A 21,461-nucleotide genomic window follows, 5' to 3' on the forward strand; every position below is an offset into this window, starting at 1 on the left:
AGCGTTTCTAAAAATAATATATTTTTTTTAAAAACAGTAGTGTGTTTGAGAGAATTTCTGGAAATTGTATTTTATCTTTTAAAATCAGTTTGCTGTAGTTCGAGGTCAGTACCTGAATTGTGTCCCTCGCAGGCCCTCGTCGTAGCTGGCGTGTACGTCCAGACTCAGAGTCAGTTTACCATCCCCCAGCTTTATATTGTGAACAGTGGCCGCGGGGAGAGCTGCTGCTGATCAGGGATCAGTCAGTCAGTCAAAGTGCTCCTTTCTCTTTGTGGTGCACGTTGACGTCTCCGTGGCCCCGCCCCCCACCCAGCCCAGTTTGTGGCTTGTGTACGATTCTGATTGGCCCGCTGGCGCTTGTGGGCGGGGAAAAGGCGTGTCTCTGGGTATTGCGACCTCACAATCAGCTGTTTTGTACGTTCTACATACTGATCTGAGGATCAGCTGGACGCAGCAATAAACAGGAGGCCAAACGATCGGAGAGGCTCTAAATGATCTGAATGATCTGAAACATCGGTGTAATATTTTTACACCAAAGCCCTTCTTCTGAGAAGAAAGCCTTTTATTTTTGATACGATGGTGTTTTAACTACCTCTCTTAAAGGCTATTTAAAGCTATGCTTTAAGAATTGTCGTTCCTACTGTGTGTGATCTCGTTTACAACTTGAATATTGCAAAGGCAGGTAAGCAGGATTCCGTTGTTGTTGTTGTTGTTCCCCCCGATCCCATTCTCTGCCTCCATCTGGCGACAGTAACCATGTTAGATGCCGCAAAATGAAATAATCCCGTCGCGCATCGTCACAGACTACTTGTGTTTCAAAGTGTTTCGCGACGCCCTTTCGCTCGGAAAATGACACCAATCTTCATTGTGCAAAACTGCACCAAATGCTCGCAGTGGAGCCGATGGCGGATGTTGATGTTTTTCCGAGAGCTCGGGGGCCTCAGGTTGCCGCTAAACATCGTCGTTTCTATTTTCCCGATCGACGTCTTGTTGTGGGCGCCGCTGTCATTGCTTTGACCCTTCAGCTGGAGGAGCTTACACGGATAATTAGTCTGTAGCCCGGATACCATAACCCACACAAAGTCAGCCGCCGGCTCTTCTGCCGTCGAGTTTGACTCATTTTACGACGTTTTCGCGGAACATCGTCGTGGCGTTCAGAATATTTAAAATTCAAGTCTTTCTTGTGGCGTCACTGTTCTGCGGCTGGGTGCCCGAGATGTGACGTCACGGTGTCTTGTTTTCATTCCTAGACCACGCCCACACACTGGGCCCCGCCCCCTACAGGCAAACGCTCTACTTGACATCATGATAAACGTTCTGTGGGGATAGTCACTGTGGAATTGTATTTTTAATCACGTCAGTCATCAATTTTACCGGTGCGTCTCAATAAATTAGAATTAGAAAACGTCGTGTTTCTCCAGTTTAATTAAAAAAACCCCTCATAGATTTTAAGATTTTATCCTTTTTGAGGATTTTAGCTTACAGTTAACAAAAACACACATTTTCCCACATCTCGATGAAATCACAATGTTCCAAAAGAAACAGTCAAAAAGATTTTAATATGGAAATTTGGTTGGAATTGACCTGAAAAGAGTTTCATTTTGGAATTGCAATGCTGAAATACAATTAATTCTCTGAGAGAATTCAGTTATTTAGATGCAACTGTAAGTGCACAGTGACTTTCTGAACACCTTGTAGAACAAGTATAGGGGTGGGCAAACGTTTGTGCTCAAGGGGCACAGTCGATTTTTTTTTTGTAAACCAGACAGCTGAGCCAGGTCAGAGATGAGGTTAAAAAAAAAAGTTAAACTAAATATCTAAAACAATAATGATTAATAATATTAATAACATTTATTTTATCCTAAAATACAGAGGTACCTTGATTTATGAGTGGACCCGACGTCCAAGTTATTTGAGATACAAGCCGTCTTTTGCCCAAGTCTTTGCTTTGTCTTGCGAGCAAACATTTGAGACGCACACGCTGTATGGTGGCAGCAGGGAACTCAACTCGCTTCACAAACAGCACGAATATCAAAGCTAGTGCAATGAATACTATAATACAAACACCTCATTCAATGAGTAGATATGATTGTTATTGTTGCAGAAATAATGAAAACCACAAAGTACACGTCATCCTAAGCTCTCTGTTCTGTGTGATTAGGTGTCCTCTGTAGTTAATTTTCAGCATTATGTTCTCCAAATAAGGACAGTGCGTCATACCTCATGAATTTGCACCCTTGTCAGCAGACTTATTCAACTTCAGTTGAATGTTATTACATCATTGTTACAATTTAGGCCAGGCCTCATCCCTTCTGCAGTATTTTCCATTTAATGTTCTGTAAATCTTGTGCTTTCTAGGTGTTGACCAATTTCACCACCTCCTCTTTTTCTGTTCCTAACACCCGCATACATTTATTGTCACATTTCAAAACCTCCAAACGTAACGAGATCCAGTACAAGAGCTGAATCGAAGCTTCCTTTCTACAGATTATATTGCTCTGGAGTGACACAAGGAGGCAATAATTTAACAATTTACTGTATATGTCATAGATTGCAATGGTATTGAACTACTGAAATGGGTTGCATAATTTTGTCAAAAGTTTGGACACACTCTCTCATGCTCTTAAATGAGGAACCTTGTCCAAACGTTTGACTGCTAGTGTAAATGAGAGATGCTAAATATTGGAAAAAGCTCTGCACAGGAACGTATCATTTTACATGTTTCTTTTTGTTCGGAGGAGGTCACAAATTTAGATTATTTGGAGAAAATATGTATTGCCAGTGAAGACTTTTTAAGCAATTATCTAATACCTACCTACCTCTCTGCTCTCTTTTAGGCCTTTGCTTCAAACCAAGTGAAACCTTACATTTGCACGACTGAAGCCCACCCTCCCCTTGTCCAAACCAAGATAACCGCAAAGGGCTCAGATTGAAAGCAAACAATAATAACATACAGCTACAAGTCCTACCTTAAAAACTAATACCATTCAAAGGCAGCTACAGCTTCTTTCCCTTTTTTTTGTTAATCAATTTAAAAAAATTTAAGGCCAAGCCGTCATGTTTCAACGTCTGAGCAACTTGCTGTTTGGGCAAGTAGAAGAAGTGGCATCTGAGCTGAAGGGACCTAATCCCTGCGTGACAGAGGCCGACGAAGAAGGATGGATGCTTGTCAACCTGTCTGGTGAGTCTCAATCGGGAGTCTGACTGACTAATAGCTCGGAGAGTTAAATAAAATACATATTGAAATCAAGTTTAAAGAGTGAGTGCAAGTGCTGTCCCCACTTGCGATGAACTAATAATAATGCTATGAAGTGAAATGAAGGGCATGATGAGGTGGAGTCAGGAATTGATCAGGTACAGGCTGACCTAACCTGAGCTGTTTTCTGCCAGACAATGGAAAGACGCAATTCATTTTGAACATACAACTCACTCCTCCTCGTTTATGATCTCAATCACAACAAAGTGGATTGTTTAAAAAGAAAAAAAGTCAATCAAAGACAGAAAAATAGGAGAAACAGTCAAAACCCAAGAGGGTCAACACAACTAATGATGTGACTCTTTTATGTTTTGTGTCTCCTTGCCCCTTCTTCTCCCCCTCCCCTCCGATTTTTGTACACACCCTTACATTTCCCACACTGGTATGCGTGCGCGTGCGTATGTGGTGGCCACAAAATGATCCCTTCTACCTGCATGGCATTTTGAAAATGTACCATATTTGCATCAAAACCTGCCACCTCCACCATATTGGCATCCCAATCCCTGATCTCATGTGTGCCATGCGCTTAGATGAATCTGGCTGCATGATGCAGGCTGACGATGAGACACAGGCCCAACTTCTAATTGCACATCCATTTCCAGACAGTAACCAATCAAACCTTGAAGACACTCATACACGGACCCAATGCCAAACTTCTATTCCCCGCCCACCAAACAAGCGACGGAGGACACGTAGCGGCCGCACGCAAGGGGCAGTATTATTGCCGGACCCCGTGGCTAGTCCAAACCCATCAAACACGGGTGTCACTACATTGTCGAGACGGGCCAGACTGTCCGCAGCCTCCTCCACCCAGTCGACCTCCCCTGCTGGGAGCGAGTGTGGGGGCAGCGGGGATAGCAGTAGGGCAGGCTCAGAGAGAGGCTGCATGGATGAGAGCTGGTTTGTCACCCCTCCCCCCTGTTTCACTGCAGAAGGAGCCACGGCAGAGGCCAGCCCGATGGAGGATCTGCTCATTGAGCACCCCAGCATGTCTGTGTATGTCTCGCCAAGCAACCTGTCCATGGTCTCCAACAGCAACCTCTCCGTGGTGGGCGAGGAAAGCATTGTGAGCATGACGAGCAGCGTGAGGTGAGAAACACAAAACATTTTTTTATCTCCCCCCCCCCCCCCCCCCAGCACCATCTCAAAAAACACTGTTTTGCAGAGTGGCTGAGCCAGCTGCTGCTCCGGCCACTCACACCCCTGGGCCATTCAGGGTGAGTTTTGGACCTCATGTCCAGCCTAAGGTTGCCCAAGTGGCCAGAGTCCAGCGTAGCAAAGCTCGCATCGAGAGGCGCCAACTGAGCCGCAACCGCATCCAACGCCAAAATCGCACCAGGGAGCAGATTCCTCGCCACGCAAGTCACGCTCGAAACACCTTCCTGCACCAGCCAAGCAAGCGTAACTTCTGCCACTAGACCCCAAGAAAATGGGGGGCATTGTTTACTCTTGAGGGCATTACAAGAGCATAGTCAGCTTAACACGCATTCAGTGCATTTAAGCATCTGGGTTATTTTCGGCACATTCTGTTTCATTGAATTTTTAGTAAAGACAAATTGGATTTTCCCTATTCTGCTATTAAGCCCTCAGAGTAAATCTGAATAGAACTTAACTATACTTTTCTGCGGTGCCCAAACAACAACAAAAACAAAACAAAAAAATTGCTATTCATTTTCTCTTCTTTAGTAAAATATCTTGGACTCTTTCCCAAGGTGTGTTTGGTTGAACCATAACCAAATGACAACCCTGACATCAATTACAATACATTGGTGAACTTCATGACAGTCATTTTACATTAATAAGCGATCTTCTCTGACTGAACAGAAAAGAAAATTGTGGGAACTTTGTGGAGCTGCGACATGGCTTAACTTTATTTACAGAGAAAGCAGCTCATCATTTCCTCACAGCTTTATGTTACGTTAATACGTCCACATGAAACTAAAAAAATGGGATGGAAATACCGTGTGTGTTGACGATGATGATCATGATGATGAAAAGCACAGTAACCAATTGCATTTATTTGCATCGGGGCAAACAATTTTATCATAGGAACTCAACATTGTGTGATTCCTCACATTTCACTTTAAGGATGAGAGCAAGTAGATGATGGTGTGAGGATGAGAGCAAAACAGACTAAAGAGTAAATGAAACGATCTTCGTAGCAATGACTGTGATTAAGAAGAATAGCGTGACGGAAACTGTTAAGTGACCCACAAATGCAGGCTGTGTTTTCTAACATCAGTCATTAAAAAGCATTCAACATTTCATCTTATATGTACGATAATGGTAAGTTATGTTTTGTAATATGAAAACATGTAGAGGTTCATGAATGCAAGCGAAATAATTAGAAACAGGCCTTGTGTTTGGGTCACATGATAGGATAGGATAAAGTAAGTGTATCGAGCGGTATTGATGGTATAGCTCTTTATTTTGTTTTGTTGATTTTATAGTCTCTGCACAGTTCCACCAATATCAAATCTGTTCATAAAGAGAAGGTCAATCCATTCAAAGTTGCTGGTTGCAAATTGCACACCGCATGATAATGAGCATTAAATTGTGCGATCTGCCAGCGGAAGCAATGTGCCCAGCGCACACCAGCCAGAGTGTGTGCTGTGATTCTCCCCATTTACGAAACAAAAAAAAAAAAAAAAAGGAAGAATGATGGTTTTATACATCAGCCCTTTTCTTTAAAAAAAAAAAAAAACAAAAAACAACAACAACTCTGAAGCAGTTGGAACTTCTAGTTGAGTTTTCTTAAAACTCAACTAGAAGTTCCATCACATCTTTTGAACATCAACATCCGCTGTTTGTTCCTGTATGCACACCAAACTCTTAACATTGTCCAATTAGAGGTTCAGCTTCATGATATGTATTAAACAACAATAGTAAACAATGGTGCTGAAGTGTAAACTAATGTTTGTATATTATTGGAGACATGGATGTACGTTTGCACTGTCTTACATTTTTGTGAGTCGAAAGTTTTAGCAGTGTGCTGTGGGCTTGTGTGTTTTATTTTGTGACCCTTTCCCTTATTTTTTGCTCCAAAACATTCATTATGATACTCCTGTATTATTCCTGTAAATATTCTCAAAACAAACTTATAGTACTCTGTTAGATGTCAAACCCTCTCAAGACCCGAGTCCACACTTATGAGTTCAGCGGGACTGCGGTGAATCCTCTCTCTGCCTCGTTTCGGTGCTCCTTCTCAATTTGCCAAGATGGCATTTTGCCCCATTTTGAGTCACATCTTAGTGAGGAGCACAATGAAAAATCACACCAGGCTCAAGAGTCGATGTGGCATAGGCTTACACTGCCTCCCAGGGCGTCCGTCCACTCGGACTCTCGTGAGGACATTGACATGGTTGTAATACAGTCTATACTGCTGTGTTGAAAAGAAATTGTGGCGAACTGGTGATGCTTTCACAATGGAATGATGAATGAGAGTGTTTTTAAACCATCCATCCATGTAATTGATTTTTCTTTCTTTTGATTTACAAACCAAAATTGTTTTGCTTCTCTAAGTAATCATGAAAGTCAATGTTTTATTAAAATATCTATTAATTTATGATGTTATCCCCCCCCCCCCCCCTCTGTTTTCTATATTTGTGTTGTGCAGGGTAGACATGAAATGACGCGCACAACTGAATTGTTGATTGTGGGTGGGTGTATGTGTATGCATGCAAAATGCAAAGATCAAGCTGCAAAACTGTCCTGTTTATTTAGATTTTTCTCCTCACCTGTGTCATATAAGAAGGAAATGTACTACTCTCAGTGTGTTGTGTGCAGCATTGGAAAGTGTGCGTTCAGAGTAAAAGATTTACAACTGTGTGGTGACATAGTGGTCGTACTATGTGTTGAACACTTAAGATGAAAGCAAGTGGACAGGTGAATGATGAGGCAGGAGACAGTTTATATTGAAAGAAATCAAATGATGTATCTTATCATAACACAATATGCTTGTATTTTCCTGGTCTAGTAATTAGCGCTGGGTTGTTTAAATGAAAAACATTGAATGTCTGGGGAGCTTCTGATGTTTATGTTGTGCCCTGAAATGATGGCAGCTTACCAACACATGGGGTTTGGCTCATGTTACATCTCAAGTTGTACTCACCTCCCCATGAAATGAAATATTTAGACACATAAAATGTGGTGTATCTGATATCTGTGGTGATTGTGCCTTTCACTTTTCCTGCATGGTTTTTGTGATTTGTTTTCCATCCCGAATGTGGACAGTTGTCCACAGACAGGCGAAACCTATGCAAAACGAACTGATGGGTATTCCAGCATCCAATCAGAAAACACAGGTACCCACCCACCAACCCACTCTCAAAACAAGACAATAAATGCTCAGGTTAATGCCTGAATCTATGTGTCATTTTTTACATGAGAGGGAGTCAGATTGAAGAGTGCAATAGGAAGGGTGGAAGAAAATAAACCACCTTTATGAGTGTCACCTATTTACACTGCAAGGTCAATATTGACATAGACTAGAAATGCATGTGTGCACAACCATGATCCCATGTACATCTTTGGATAGTCTGCTGGCATGGTCGCGTTAGAGTGCCCTTGTTACGAGCAAAGCAGAGTGAGGGGCGGGGGAGTCCGACTTGACAGCCAGCATGTGGCGAGCTTGCGTGGCCGCTTTAGAGTGCCTCGTGGTGGTGGTGGTGGTGGTGGTGTGGAAAGCCCACAAAAACCCAGTGGGATGTGTTCCAGCCACCGGAGGCTTTATGCTGATACATGTAGTTATGTGTAAGTACAACCCCAATTCCAGTGAAGTTGGGACGTTGTCCATCCATCCATCCATCCATCCATTTTCTGAGCCGCTTATCCTCACAAGGGTCGCGGGAGTGCTGGAGCCTATCCCAGCTATCATGGGCCAGGAGGTGGGGTACACACTGAACTGGTCGCCAGCCAATCGCAGGGCACACATAAACAAACAACCATTCGCACTCACATTCACACCTACGGGCAATTTAGAGTCTTCAATTAACCTACCATGCATGTTTTTGGGATGTGGGAGGAAACCGGAGCACCCGGAGAAAACCCACACAGGCACGGGGAGAACATGCAAGCTCCACACAGGCGGGCCCGGGAATTGAACCCCGGTCCCCATAACTGTGAGGCAGACGCTCTAACCAGTCGTCCGCCGTTGGGACATTGTGTTAAACATAAATAAAAACAGAATACAATGATTTGCAAATCATGTTCGACCTGTATTTAATTTAATCCACAACAAAGACAAGATATTTAAATGGTCAAACTGATCAACTTTATTGTTTTTAGCAAGTAATCATTAACTTGGAATTTTATGGCTGCAACTCGTTCCAGAAAAGCTGGGACAGGGTCATGTTTACCACTGTGTTACATCACCTTTTCAATTAACAACATTCGATAAACATTTGGGAACTGAGGACACTAATTGTTGAAGCTTTGTAGGTGGAATTCTTTCCCATTCTTGCTTGATGTACAGCTTCAGCTGTTCAACAGTCCGGGGTCGTATTTTACACTTTCAATGGGAGACAGGTCTGGACTGCAGGCAGGCCAGTCTAGTACCCGCACTATTTTACAACGAAGCCACGCTGTTGTAACACGAGCAGAATGTGGTTTGGCATTGTCTTGCTGAAATAAGCAGGGCCCATGAAAAAGATGGCAGCATATGGTTCTCCAAAACCTGTATGGACCTTCCAGCATTAATGTTGCCTTCACAGATGTGTAAGTTACCCATGCCATTGACATTAACACAGCCCCATACCATCATGCTGGCTTTTGAACTTTGCGTCCATAACAGTCCGGATGGTTCTTTTCTTCTTTGGCCCGGAGGACACGACGTCCACAATTTCCAAATACAATTAGAAATGTGGACTTGTCGGACCACAGAACACTTTCCCACTTTGCGTCAGTCCATTTTAGATGAGCTCGGGCCCAGAGAAGCCAGCGGTGTTTCTGGGTGTTGTTGGTAAATGGCTTTTGCTTTGCATAGGAGAGTTTCAAGTTGCACTTACGGATGCAGTGCCAAACTTTATTTACTGACATTTGTTTACTGAAGTGTTCCTGAGCCCATGTGGTGCTATCCTTTACACGTTGATGTCAGTTCTTGATGCAGTGCCGCTTGAGGGATGGAAGGTCACGGGCATTCAATGTTGGTTTTCGGCCTTGCCGCTTAAATGCAGTGATTTCTCCAGATTCTCCGAACCTTTTGATGATGATATGGAGCGTAGATGACGAAATCCCTAAATTCCTTGCAATTGTACGTTGAGGATCATTGTCCTTAAACTGACTATTTTCTCACGCACTTGTTAACACTTCTTTGTGAACAAGTGCCCATCTCAACCCTCGCCCCATCTTTGCTTGTGAATGACTGAGCAATTCAGGGAAGCTCCTTTTATACCCAAGCATGGCACCCACCTGTTCCCAATTAGCCTGTTCACTTGTGGGATGTTCCAAACAGGTGTTTGATGAGCATTCCTCCACTTTCTCAGTCTTTTTTGCCACCTGTCCCAGCTTTTTTTGGAACGTGTTGCAGCCATAAAATTCTAAGTGAATGATTATTTGCTAAAAACAATAAAGTTGATCAGTTTGAACATTAAATATCTTGTCTTTGTCGTGTATTCAATTAAATATAGGTTGAACATGATTTGCAAATCATTGTATTCTGTTTTATTTATGTCTAACACAACGCCCCAACTTAATTGGAATTGGGGTTTTACAAGAAAGAGGCTCGACGAAGTAGCAGCTATTTCGTCGTCGTGGTATTTCATTAAATTCGTGCGGGCTGTGGTTTCCGTGCGTTCAGCCGAAAATCACACGGCAAGAGCGGCTTCATTCTTTACTATTTTGAAGCGTCAAATTTTTTTAATCATTTGTATTTGCAAGGGTCGTTAACACAGTCAACCCCGAAGATTTATTTTCACTTCACAGGGACTTTAAAAAAAATCTAAATGTTTGCATATAATTTTGGGCGACTATAACGTAGTTATATTTTGTCTTCTGGGTGTCGTCGGAGGATGGGAAAGACACAAGAGGATGTAAGCGACCGGAGCAGGTGATCACTTGACATTTTCCATCCAGTTTGCTCGCTTAAGCTTGTTCTTCCCCGGACCTCGACACGACGCGCAGGACTCGCGGCTGCTGTTGTGTTTCAGAAACAGAAAGGTGTGACGTTTAGCAAGACAATTCCTGTGCCTGCGTGTGACCATCCCGGCGCTGCTTTGGCAGCCCTGTGGTTGAATGCTGGACATGTACGGGCTTTAATTGTAAAGCAATAACGTCAATAGTGAGGCATTGTTCCGAACCAGTTGTGCCGGTTGGGCACCTTCTTCTTCTCCTCCCCACCCGTGGAAACCGATTGTGACCGAGAAGGACGACGACCGCGACACTTGAGCTCTTAAAAACGGGTAACATCCCCATAAAATAATATTTTATGCTTCCTAATAAACTCACCGGGGCGCTATGTAAAAATGGAGTACGCTTGTCTTGTTTTCGGGCCCGTGGTTTCACAGAATTAGCCGGAGGCGAGAGCTAGCTTGTGCGAGGTCCGCAGTCAACAATTAATGTTAGCACCTTCGGACCACTGACGTCCTAGCAATGATAATCGTTGAGATCCCAGTTGGATGACAAAGCGTACAACGTTAATTGTTATGGCAGCGAAGATGACAAGATGACCTGCACGTATTGTTTATGTTCTGCAGGTTCCTGTTCGCGCAGTTGTCGCAAAATGCACCAGCATCGGAGCAACGCACCCATTTGATCAAAACAACTGGGGGCGTAGAAAGGTCAAAGCTGTGACCTAATTTGATAGACAAGTCAGCAACAGAAGTGGGCCTCATATTTTTCACCCAGTATACACAGTAGTCTTGTCCCTTAAATGTTTTATTTAAAGATAGCACAGGCTGAGTGTGTGGGACCCACGATCAAGAAGAATGGCCATGCACAGTCCATCCCCTGAAGTAGGGTCAGGGTACCCTGACGGGTTCGCGGTAACTAAAGATGCCACTCCCGAGACAACGCTGGGCAGTGCCTATTCTCCGGTGGACTACATGAGCATCACAAGCTTCCCCAGGCTGCCAGAGGACGAAGTGACGCAGGGGGACAACAACGTTGTCAAATCTCGCAAAAATGATGACAACAACTTGGGCGAGCAAGAGACTGGTGAGTACAATTGTGTCACATGGTTTCTCCTTTGAATGCTCGCGATAGGACGATATGTTATTTTCAGGGACGTTTATTTGTTGTCGTGGAGGCCGATAACCGTTATTTGGCGCCGATAATCATTTGCTGTAAAAGGGAAAAAACTGGTGTCAGAACTCCAAACACTTTTTGAATACCTTCAAGCCAAGTTATTAAACAGCTTTTCAGATTTGCAACATGTAATGTTTTCTTTTTTTTTTGTAATCTTAGACAGTAGGCATCTTTGTAATAATATTCAAACAGAAAGTCCAGGGAGCTCCCAGGCTCAGCAGCGTGTCGTATAAAGTTACATAAACACGTAATCAAATAAATAGCTCGCTAAAGTTTTCTGCAGCAAATAAAGTTTTCAAACATTTCAATAAAAGTGAAAATTTAAATAAACAAGTCTCTAAAGTTTACCCTGTTTTAAATTGATCTCATCTGCCGTTGGATTTAAAAAAAAAAAAAAAAAAAAAGATTTTTAAAAATATTAAAAAAACGGATGCCGATATGCGTCAAAATGCCGAATATATAATACTGGATACATAATCAGTCTTTACCTATTGTATACCTTCATAAAGGATGTTTTAAAGTCACTTTGGGTTTTGCATGGATTAGGAATTCCGAACGTGTGTTGGTAAATATGTTCTTTATATTTGATATTCCAGACCCAGATGTGTTTTTGAAGTCTGCACGTCTCCAGCGTCTCCCGTCCTTGACGTCTGACCTGGCCTACCACGACGCCGTGTCCTTGAGGGAGACCACCCGAGACCCTTTTACGCAAGATTGTGCTTGCCAGCGGGACGGGTTGACAGTCATCATCACAGCCTGTCTCACCTTTGCCACGGGCGTCACTGTTGCTCTCATCATGCAGATCTACTTTGGAGACCCCCAGGTGGGAATTTGCATTAGCATATGCGAACACAGCGTCGATGGTCTTACGAGTGATGTCGGCAGCTCTAGCGCTCTCACAAAGCGGCTCATGTTTCTTGCTAGGTCTTTCACCAAGGAGCGGTGGTGACAGATGTGGCACGGTGTACATCCCTTGGGTTTGAAGTTTTGGGGAAGCAGGGGTCCAGTGTTGACGCTGCCATCGCTGCTGCCTTCTGTTTGGGCATTGTACACCCTCATACCTCAGGTTTAGGAGGGTGAGTTGTCTGATGAGAAATCCTGTATGCATTGGGGAAACCTTTGTAAGACATTTGTCTCTATATACCAAGATGTCTTGTGATATCTTCAGAGGGGGAGTTATGTTGGTGCACGATATCCGGAAAAACGAGACAAGGGTCATTGACTTCCGAGAAACAGCGCCAGCTGCCATTCGGGAAGAGTTACTTCAAACAAACCTTGATCTCAATGTGAGGCATTTTATCCTAGTTAGCTGTTATACAAGCCATACTTTTAAGATTATTTAATGATATGATTCATGTGCCTTTCAGCCTGGTCTGCTTGTTGGAGTACCAGGAATGCTCAGTGGGATGCATCAGGCACACCAACTTTATGGCAAGTATGTAGAATGCATTTAAGACTGAATTCAACCTCAACACCTTTATAAGTTTCCATCCTTATGCGGTGTCCTCACAGCTTCTGCGTTCTTCTCTGTAACATGCTTTTACTGTCCTGTTATTCTTAGTTGAGGCAGAACTATAATTGGTCGTAATACCTTATTATTTATCTCGCAAGCTACGTGTTGGACAGGCCTGTTATCTGAGGCCGAAGCAGACAAGCGTTTTATTACGATGATAAGACCCTGTAAGGTTTAGCTCTCCAAAGCAGTCAAGCCACACGGTATGTTTGACGCAAACTTCTGTCATCAGCCAAACTGAAATGTTAACCAAATGAGGGTGCAGTGTGCTGATTTCTGCCCCTCTGACCTCGGCAAGTTTATTTACGTATAGAGCGCATTTGGTACACAAGGGGACTCAATGGGCTTCACATGATTCAAAGCATTTAAAACAAAACAAAGTAGATTCAAAGCATTTAAAACAAAACAAAGTAGAGAAAAGAGACAGCTTACTAAAACTACCGAAAAAGTACAGTGCAAGAAAGATAACAAGAACATGGAAGTGCTCAGTCATAAGCGTAAGTAAAAAAAAAAGAGTTTTTAACCTGGACTTAAAGACATTCACACATGGGACTGACTTTGCTTCTGTTGGCAGCTTATTCCATTTGTGTGCAGCATACTAAATAAACAAAACAAAACTGTACCACTTAATGTAAATTTTGGTACTCCCTGTATTTTTGCCTTTGGGGAGAGTATGCACACAGCGGCCAATTCAGGCACAGCACCAGAGGCCACTATTTGAGAATTTTTACGTATTGTTTCCATTTGTCATAAGGAGCTTGTAGTCAACATGTTGTCTTGCTGAGGTTTTGTAGTGATAAAGATGAAGAATGTTTTTTGTTGTTGTTGTCATGGACCTAAATGTATGAAACTGAATTCATCATTGTAGTGAACACAGCAAGCAGACAACATTAATAAGCTGTAATTAGCACCTCAAAAGAGCTGCTGTCTTACTAGCGTCTACTAGGGAACGCAGCATAGATGACAAATGGCTGAATCGTTTTGTAGCCTTTTAAACCTTGGAAAAAACAGTCTTTCATGACATGAATCTCCTAGAATAACATGGAAGGAAGTGATTACCATGGCAGCAGACGTGGCCAGAAATGGATTTAATGTCACTCATGAGTTAGGTAAGTAATGATATTGTATCATATAATTCACTGAAATGAAATGAGATTTAATGTCTTCTGTTATCGTCTTGCATCCCTAGCTGAAGCGCTTGCTAATGTTAAGGACCAGAACATTTCGGATGCATTTCGGGATCTGTTCCTCCCCAATGGTCAGGCTCCCCTCTCTGGGTTGTTGAGCAGACGACTGGATTTGGCCAGTTTCCTGGATGCTGTCGCAGTTAAAGGGATATCAGAGTTCTACAGTGGAAACCTGACACAGGAAATTGCTTCTACGGTAAACATTTTTTACTAGACCAGACTACAGGATTTTAGCCCCGATATTGGCCCAATTAGCTATCACGGGTGGTTTCCCAGATCAAGCTCAACATATTTTGTTGGGAACGACAAAACCTCTTCTAGTGTGACATAATCCACGACCAACGATTTGCCCCTACGATAGCCCTACGACGCCAAAATAAAAACTCAAATATGTTTGATTTTTGGGGGGGGATATCTTCCACGTAGTGTGACATATCAGCGACAACTCTCCGACAGCGCACCTTGATGTCGACCAATTGGATTGCGTATTGTGACCGGCGATTCGCCTCTCGTACTTGCCGTTGTCAACATACTCGATTACTGTTGTCACCATTTATTCATGTGCGTGCACCAATGTTTACCAAAGCTTTAGAGCATGACTCGACAGAATGCCAGCTTGTTTACATACAAACGTTAGTGCTAGCACTCGCTTGCTAGGCTACATAACATTGTTACCTGCTTGCGAGGCGGATTGGATCTCTTTTTGTTTTCGTCGCCATGGTAACGGGTGTATCCGGTCGTGTTGACCGGTGACATGCTTTCTGGTTCCGCCTCGCCGACAGTTTTTGATTTGACAAGATAAAGCCCAGTGATCGTAAAAGACGGGGATATGATGCCCTCAGATTACATGTCGTGTTGTCTTGCCACTCACTGTCTGCCCAAGATACGGCAAGATTTTATGGCAGTAGTCTGACAATGCAATCATGAAAGACCAAATTTGTCGTCTGATCCAGGCATTACCCATCTCCAGATATGATGACATAAAAATGCATTCAGTCTTCACATGCTCCCAGAGCACTCGTACTGCCCTAATTTATGAAGAAATTTCTTTTTGCATTCACAAAAAGGCATTTTGGGAGAAATGTGTGACTATACACTGCACATCAAAACTACTCATACGAAGGATAGTCTAAAACGGAATACAGTGGTTCCTCGAGATGCGTGTTTAATGTTCCATCAAATAGTTCCCTGTTGAAATGAATGGAAATGCACTTAATCCATTCCAGCCTCCCCCCAAAAAAACAACATAAACATTTGTAATGTATTTTTTTCCATCCATCCATCCATTTTCTGAGCCGCTTCTCCTCACTACGGTCGCGGGCGTGCTGGAGCCTATCCCAGCTATCATCGGGCAGGAGGCGGGGTACACCCTGAACTGGTTGCCAGCCAATCGCAGGGCACATACAAACAAACAACCATTCGCACTCACAGTCACGCCTACGGGCAATTTTAGAGTCTCCAATCAATGCATGTTTTTGGGATGTGGGAGGAAACCGGAGTGCCCGGAGAAAACCCACGCAGGCACGGGAAGAACATGCAAACTCCACACAGGCGGGGCCGGGGATTGAACCCGGGTCCTCAGAACTGTGAGGCTTACGCTCTAACCAGTCGGCCACCGTGCCGCCTAATGTATTTTTTAATAAAGAAAATATAACTATAATTGTACTTTATAAAAACATAGTAAGAACATAAAGAGAATGTAAAGTAACAAATAGTTTGTGCACCATGATTAATTACTTGTGCTTCCTTCTGGTATGGGCGACTGTCATTGGGCGGAAATATAAACAAAGAAGAACTTTGCTCAACTACTATAAGGAATCAGTAATCTGCAGTAATATTAGTCTTTTTCCAGAGGATAAACTATAGATGCCGGTAAGTATTATGGGTCTGTCCACATGTGTTGCTGCACTGTTTGTGTTCAAATATCGGTTCCTTAAAGCATTATAACACTGCCACTTAGGTTCTATTTGTTAGCTCCTCTATGGCATTTCGCATCATGTGTTAGCATTAAGCTAGCGGACTTAAAGACAAGTTATGTGGGTGGAATTGTACTGTTCACATTGACATGAAAAATGTCACATTGGGCGAAAAAGTTGGCATTGATTTGCAGTCTGAACATACAATAGTCTGTTGTACTCATTTCTAAAGGTGCAAGCAAGTGGTGGGGTGTTAACAGAAGATGACTTTGGTAACTACAGCACAGTCCTACAGCAACCAGAACACATCAACTATCAGGGTAAATACTAGTTTAAGTCCCCATTTCCTTTATTAACTTTTGCCACCCAATTTCATGACAGCAATGAATAAAATAGACATTATTGTTCTTTGTGGATGTTTCTGAAGGACACCATGTGATGGTGGCGCCAGCGCCTCATGCAGGTGTTGGCCTGATCGCAGCACTCAATATCCTGGAAGGTTACAACATTACCAACCAGGTGCCCAGGAACAACACGTATCACTGGACTGCAGAGGTGATATAGTGACCCTTTCACTAAATCTTGTTTCATGTACAGTACAGTAATTCATCTATTGTTGTCTTCCAGTCTGTGAAAATCGCTCTGGCTCTGGTGAGTGGCCTCGGGGACCCCATGTATGACACTTCAGTCTCAGAGATGGTCACCAAGATGTTGAGGTATACATTGCATTGCCCTGTTTTTGCATTCAAATATGTTTTCTCTTGGGGTCAAAATAAAAAAAAAAAAAAAAAAAAAAAACCTGCCATGTCCAATCTCTAAGCAAACAACAAGCATCCTCGCTCCGCCAAATGATCAACGACTTTCAGGCCTTTCCTGCCAGCCATTATGCGCCCTCGTTTAGTTTGGAGGACGGTGCAGCAGCTGCCCAGGTCATGGTGATGGGCCCAGATGACCACATTGTCTCAGTTGTAAGGTATGCTTTCATACATCTACATGCACGTAGATGTTTGATTTTAGCTAAGAGAAAATAGTTACATAACGTATTTTGGTATTTAGCTCCCTAAATAAACCATTTGGCAGTCGGATAGTGACTCCTTCTGGAATCCTGTTGAACAGCCAAATAATGGCCTTTTCCTGGCCTAACAAAACCCAAAGCTTCACACCTAATCCTGTAAGTATGTGTTATGCTTATATTTTGTAATGTTGGATGTTGTTGATGTTTATTTTCCCCTTCTGAACCGTGGTTGATGTCATTAGCATAACACCCTCCAGCCTGGGAAAAGGCCGTTGTCCTTCCTGATGCCCACTGCAGTGAGGCCATCTAATGGGTTTTGCGGTACATACATTGCGGTTGGATCCTCCAATGGAGCGAAAGCTCTTAGTGGCATCACACAGGTGATTAGCTTACATGACAAGTCTGAATTTTTACAACCGGGGTGTCAAACTCATTTTAGCTCGCGGGCCACATTTATCCCAATTAGATCTCTAGCGGGCCGGACCACAATATTTGTGACTTAAAAATCCATAAATAACAGCTATTCAAAAATTTCCCCATTGTTTTGGCGCAAATAATTACAAGTACTTTTGGAAAATATTCACATTCATTCCTTATTAGCTTGTTGCAAATCATATGAGCAGTTACAAATTTTTATCCAAAAATTATTTCAACAGTATTATGAATCAGTGAGCGTGCACCATTCAGTTATGCATCCTTTGTACAACCCCAATTCAAATGAAGTTGGGACGTTGTGTTAAACATAAATAAAAACTGAATACAATGATTTGCAAATCATGTTCAACCCATATTTAATTGAATACACTACAAAGACAAGATATTTAATGTTCAAACTGATCAACTTTATTGCTTTTAGCAAATAATAATTAATTTAGAATTCTATGGCTGCAACATGTTCCAAAAAAGCTGGGACAGGGTCATGTTTACCACTGTGTTACATTACCTTTTTGTTTTAACAACATTCAATAAACGTTTGGGAACTGAGGGCACTAATTGTTGAAGCTTTGTAGGTGGAATTCTTTCCCTTTCTTGCTCGATGTACAGCTTCAGCTGTTCAACAGTCCGGGGTCTCCGTTGTCGTATTTTACGCTTCATAATACGCCACACATTTTTAATGGGAGACAGGTCTGGACTGCAGGCAGGCCAGTCTAGTACCTGCACTCTTTTACTACGAAGCCACGCTGTTGTAACACCTGCAGAATGTGGTTTGGCATTGTCTTGCTTAAATAAGCAGGGGTGTCCATGAAAAAGACGTTGCTTGGATGGCGGCATATGTTTCTCGAAAACCTGTATGTACCTTTCAGCATTAATGGTGCCTTCACAGATGTGTAAATTACCCATGCCACTGGCACTAACACAGCCCCATACCATCACAGATGCTGGCTTTTGAACTTTGCATCCATAACAGTCCGGATGGTTCTTTTCCTCTTTGGCCCGGAGGACACGACGTCCACAATTTCCAAAAACAATTTGAAATGTGGACTCGTCCGACCACAGAACACTTTTCCACTTTGCATCAGTCCATCTAAGATGAGCTCGGGCCCAGAGAAGCTGGATGCGTTTCTGGGTGTTGTTGATAAATGGCTTTTGCTTTGCATAGTAGAGTTTAAAGTTGCACTTACGGATGTATAGGTTGAACATGATTTGCAAATCATTGTATTCTGTTTTATGTTTAACATAATGTCCCAACTTCATTGGAATTGGGGTTGTAAATGTATACATAAAAATATAAGTAGTGGCAGTGCATGAAAAGAAAAAAAAAGTTCCAACAAACCAACCTCTTTTGAAGTGAAGCTTTTGAATGAAATTTTGTAATATCCAATGTCTTAAAACATTTCTACAGGAGGTATTTATTTTCACAGTTTGAACATGGCTCACCGTTTTATATTAGTGGGCTCCTGAAACTTGGCATTGTTTGGCCTTCACAAGTGCATCAGTCATTTAAGTGTTGTCAGTGTACTCTCCAGTGGACAAAATTAGCAACTGTTACTTGTATTGAAAAATAGCAGCGAATGTGTTCTCCATCCCCATGGGCCGGTTCTGGCCCGCGGGCCATATGTTTGACACCCCCGTTTTACAATACATTTGGGTATTTCAAACCAGTCAGGATATACCGTGGTGTTTACTTTTTATGGTTTGGTGTTTGTTTGTGATTTTATTCATGCAATGGCCTCGTTCTCTTATTCTTCACAGGTGCTGCTGAATGTTTTGTCCTCACGTAAAAACATGAGTGATAGTTTAGCATATGGTAGACTCCACGCACAGCTGGAGCCAGACATCCTACTCGTGGACTGTAAGTTTTTTTTTTTTTGTTGACTCTTCAAAAACTCTGCAATGCATTTTGTGTGTGTGGTTTTTTTTGTTGTTGTTGTCATTTTCAAGTTCAGTCGCAGTTGTCACTGTTGAATTTAAACATATTTTACAACCTCATTTGTACATTTCCCACCATCCTCTCTTGCAGCTGAATTTCTAGATGAAGATGTTGAGATGCTGCAGGCCAAAGGTCACAAGATTGAGAGAACAGATGTTTTGTCATTGGTGGAGGGGACCCGGAGAAGTAATGACCTTATTATTGGAGTGGCGGACCCCCGTAGTGCTGATGCCTCAGCCCTCACAATGTCCAGGACTTAGCAGTTGTCCTAAAACACTGCCGCTGATTAATTTGGACACTGAACAAGTTGAATAGCTATGTACTGTTCCCAGCGAAACCAAACTACACAGATGTGCAGTTTGAGATCATTTTGGACCTGTTGCGAGACAGATTATTTTAAGGCAACAGTCGAAGAGACCATTGTTGGCACACCTATCACAGTGGAATACCATCTGTTCTCCCCCACACAATGACATTCATCAATGTCTGCTAGGCGGATACTACAAAGAAAAATGCATGTATCCAATTAGATTCAGACCAATACATTTAATCTGAAATTCATCTCAGACTGCAGAAAATAAATGTGTAATTTTGCAGATATGAAACATTTTGCGAACAGGCTTCTTTGAAACCGCATGAGCCTCTCTCTCTCTCTCTCTCGCTCGCTCTCTCTCTATATATATATATATCCATCCATCCATCCATTTTCTGAGCCGCTTCTCCTCACTAGGGTCGCGGGCGTGCTGGAGCCTATCCCAGCTGTCACCGGGCAGGAGGCGGGGTACACCCTGAACTGGTTGCCAGCCAATCGCAGGGCACATAGAAACAACCAACCATTCGCACTCACATTCACACCTATGGGCAATTTAGAGTCTCCAATTAATGCATGTTTTTGGGATGTGGGAGGAAACCGGAGTGCCCGGAGAAAACCCACGCAGGCACGGGGAGAACATGCAAACTCCACACATTGAACCCGGGTCCTCAGAACTGTGAGGCTGATGCTCTAACCAGTCGGCCACCGTGCCGCCTTCATATATATATATATATTTTTTATATATATACATATATACATATATATATATATATATATATATATATATATATATATACATATACATATATATATATATATATATATACATATATATATATATATATATATATATACACACACACACACACACACACACAACATTGATGCTGTCCAATGCTCCTCCCTGTCTTTGACTATTCTTTTTAAAAGTATTTGACCCCTTGAGATGCTAAAGAAGCTAATAGGTTTTTGTTTTTTTGTTTTTTTTAAAGCCAAGCGGTTCAGAATTGTTGCACCATCGGTTGAACACACTAAATACAACCCTACACTTCTGCTTGTTACAGTGCTGTGTAACATTGGTTCGTTGTTTGACTCACAGAATTAACAGAAAATTTTAATTCAAACAAGTTACTATATGTAGATGTACACTTTTTTTTTTTTCAGTCTATGCGACCAGAGATGATATTTATGTTTTACAATTATTTCAGGTTCCATACTTGAAGTTAGAATCAACACCTGTTGTAAATTTCTTTCAAGTGGTTTTATATTAGTGTGCACTGGTGATCAACTTAAATTGTGCAATATGGCTTTGTTGCTTGTTATGTTCTGGAGAGTGCCACACACTCATTTGAACAATAGTTCAATGATTTTTGTGTGATTTTATTGTTTATACAGATAAACAATCAATCATTCTGATAATAATAAAATTGCATGTGTGTCATTTACATATATTTTACATATAGTTAACAATGATTCTGTAGTTTTCTGTTCTGAAGATTCTTTTGTGAACATTCCTGAAAACTTGTGTACAGTATGTTTTGTACATTGACACATTACTATTATTTCGTTTACATTGATGATTTAGCACCTTTGAATAATATCCATATAACAATTAAATGCTCATGCAAACGGCCAAACTTGGGGAAGTG

General features: G+C 42.2%; 2 protein-coding genes across 4 annotated transcripts; both read left to right on the plus strand.

Moving 5' to 3' along the window:
- Positions 1 to 404: 404 nt before the first annotated feature.
- Positions 405 to 7,612, plus strand: LOC133413380 (tumor protein p53-inducible nuclear protein 2). Of its 2 annotated transcripts, none has more exons than XM_061697698.1 (4): positions 405 to 682; positions 2,838 to 3,181; positions 3,787 to 4,345; positions 4,422 to 7,612. In XM_061697698.1, the coding sequence occupies exons 2-4, from the start codon at positions 3,058 to 3,060 to the stop codon at positions 4,672 to 4,674; spliced, it is 936 nt and encodes a 311-aa protein (XP_061553682.1). In that variant the 5' UTR covers positions 405 to 682; positions 2,838 to 3,057; the 3' UTR covers positions 4,675 to 7,612. The 2 variants fall into 2 exon arrangements, with proteins under 2 accessions (XP_061553682.1, XP_061553690.1); XM_061697706.1 differs by having other exon boundaries at positions 408 to 682; positions 4,189 to 4,345.
- Positions 7,613 to 9,885: 2,273 nt separating this feature from the next.
- Positions 9,886 to 21,443, plus strand: LOC133413438 (glutathione hydrolase 7). Of its 2 annotated transcripts, XM_061697838.1 has the most exons (17): positions 9,886 to 10,301; positions 10,402 to 10,653; positions 10,948 to 11,407; positions 12,094 to 12,320; positions 12,422 to 12,573; positions 12,666 to 12,783; positions 12,865 to 12,932; positions 14,046 to 14,119; positions 14,200 to 14,393; positions 16,346 to 16,433; positions 16,541 to 16,668; positions 16,741 to 16,829; positions 16,934 to 17,086; positions 17,170 to 17,284; positions 17,371 to 17,508; positions 19,322 to 19,421; positions 19,590 to 21,443. In XM_061697838.1, the coding sequence occupies exons 3-17, from the start codon at positions 11,179 to 11,181 to the stop codon at positions 19,757 to 19,759; spliced, it is 2,043 nt and encodes a 680-aa protein (XP_061553822.1). In that variant the 5' UTR covers positions 9,886 to 10,301; positions 10,402 to 10,653; positions 10,948 to 11,178; the 3' UTR covers positions 19,760 to 21,443. The 2 variants fall into 2 exon arrangements, with proteins under 2 accessions (XP_061553822.1, XP_061553812.1); XM_061697828.1 differs by having other exon boundaries at positions 9,886 to 10,653.
- The last annotated feature ends 18 nt before the right edge of the window (positions 21,444 to 21,461 follow it).

The sequence above is a fragment of the Phycodurus eques genome, chromosome 1 (assembly GCF_024500275.1).
Source record: "Phycodurus eques isolate BA_2022a chromosome 1, UOR_Pequ_1.1, whole genome shotgun sequence".
NCBI classification, from domain to species: Eukaryota; Metazoa; Chordata; class Actinopteri; order Syngnathiformes; family Syngnathidae; genus Phycodurus; species Phycodurus eques.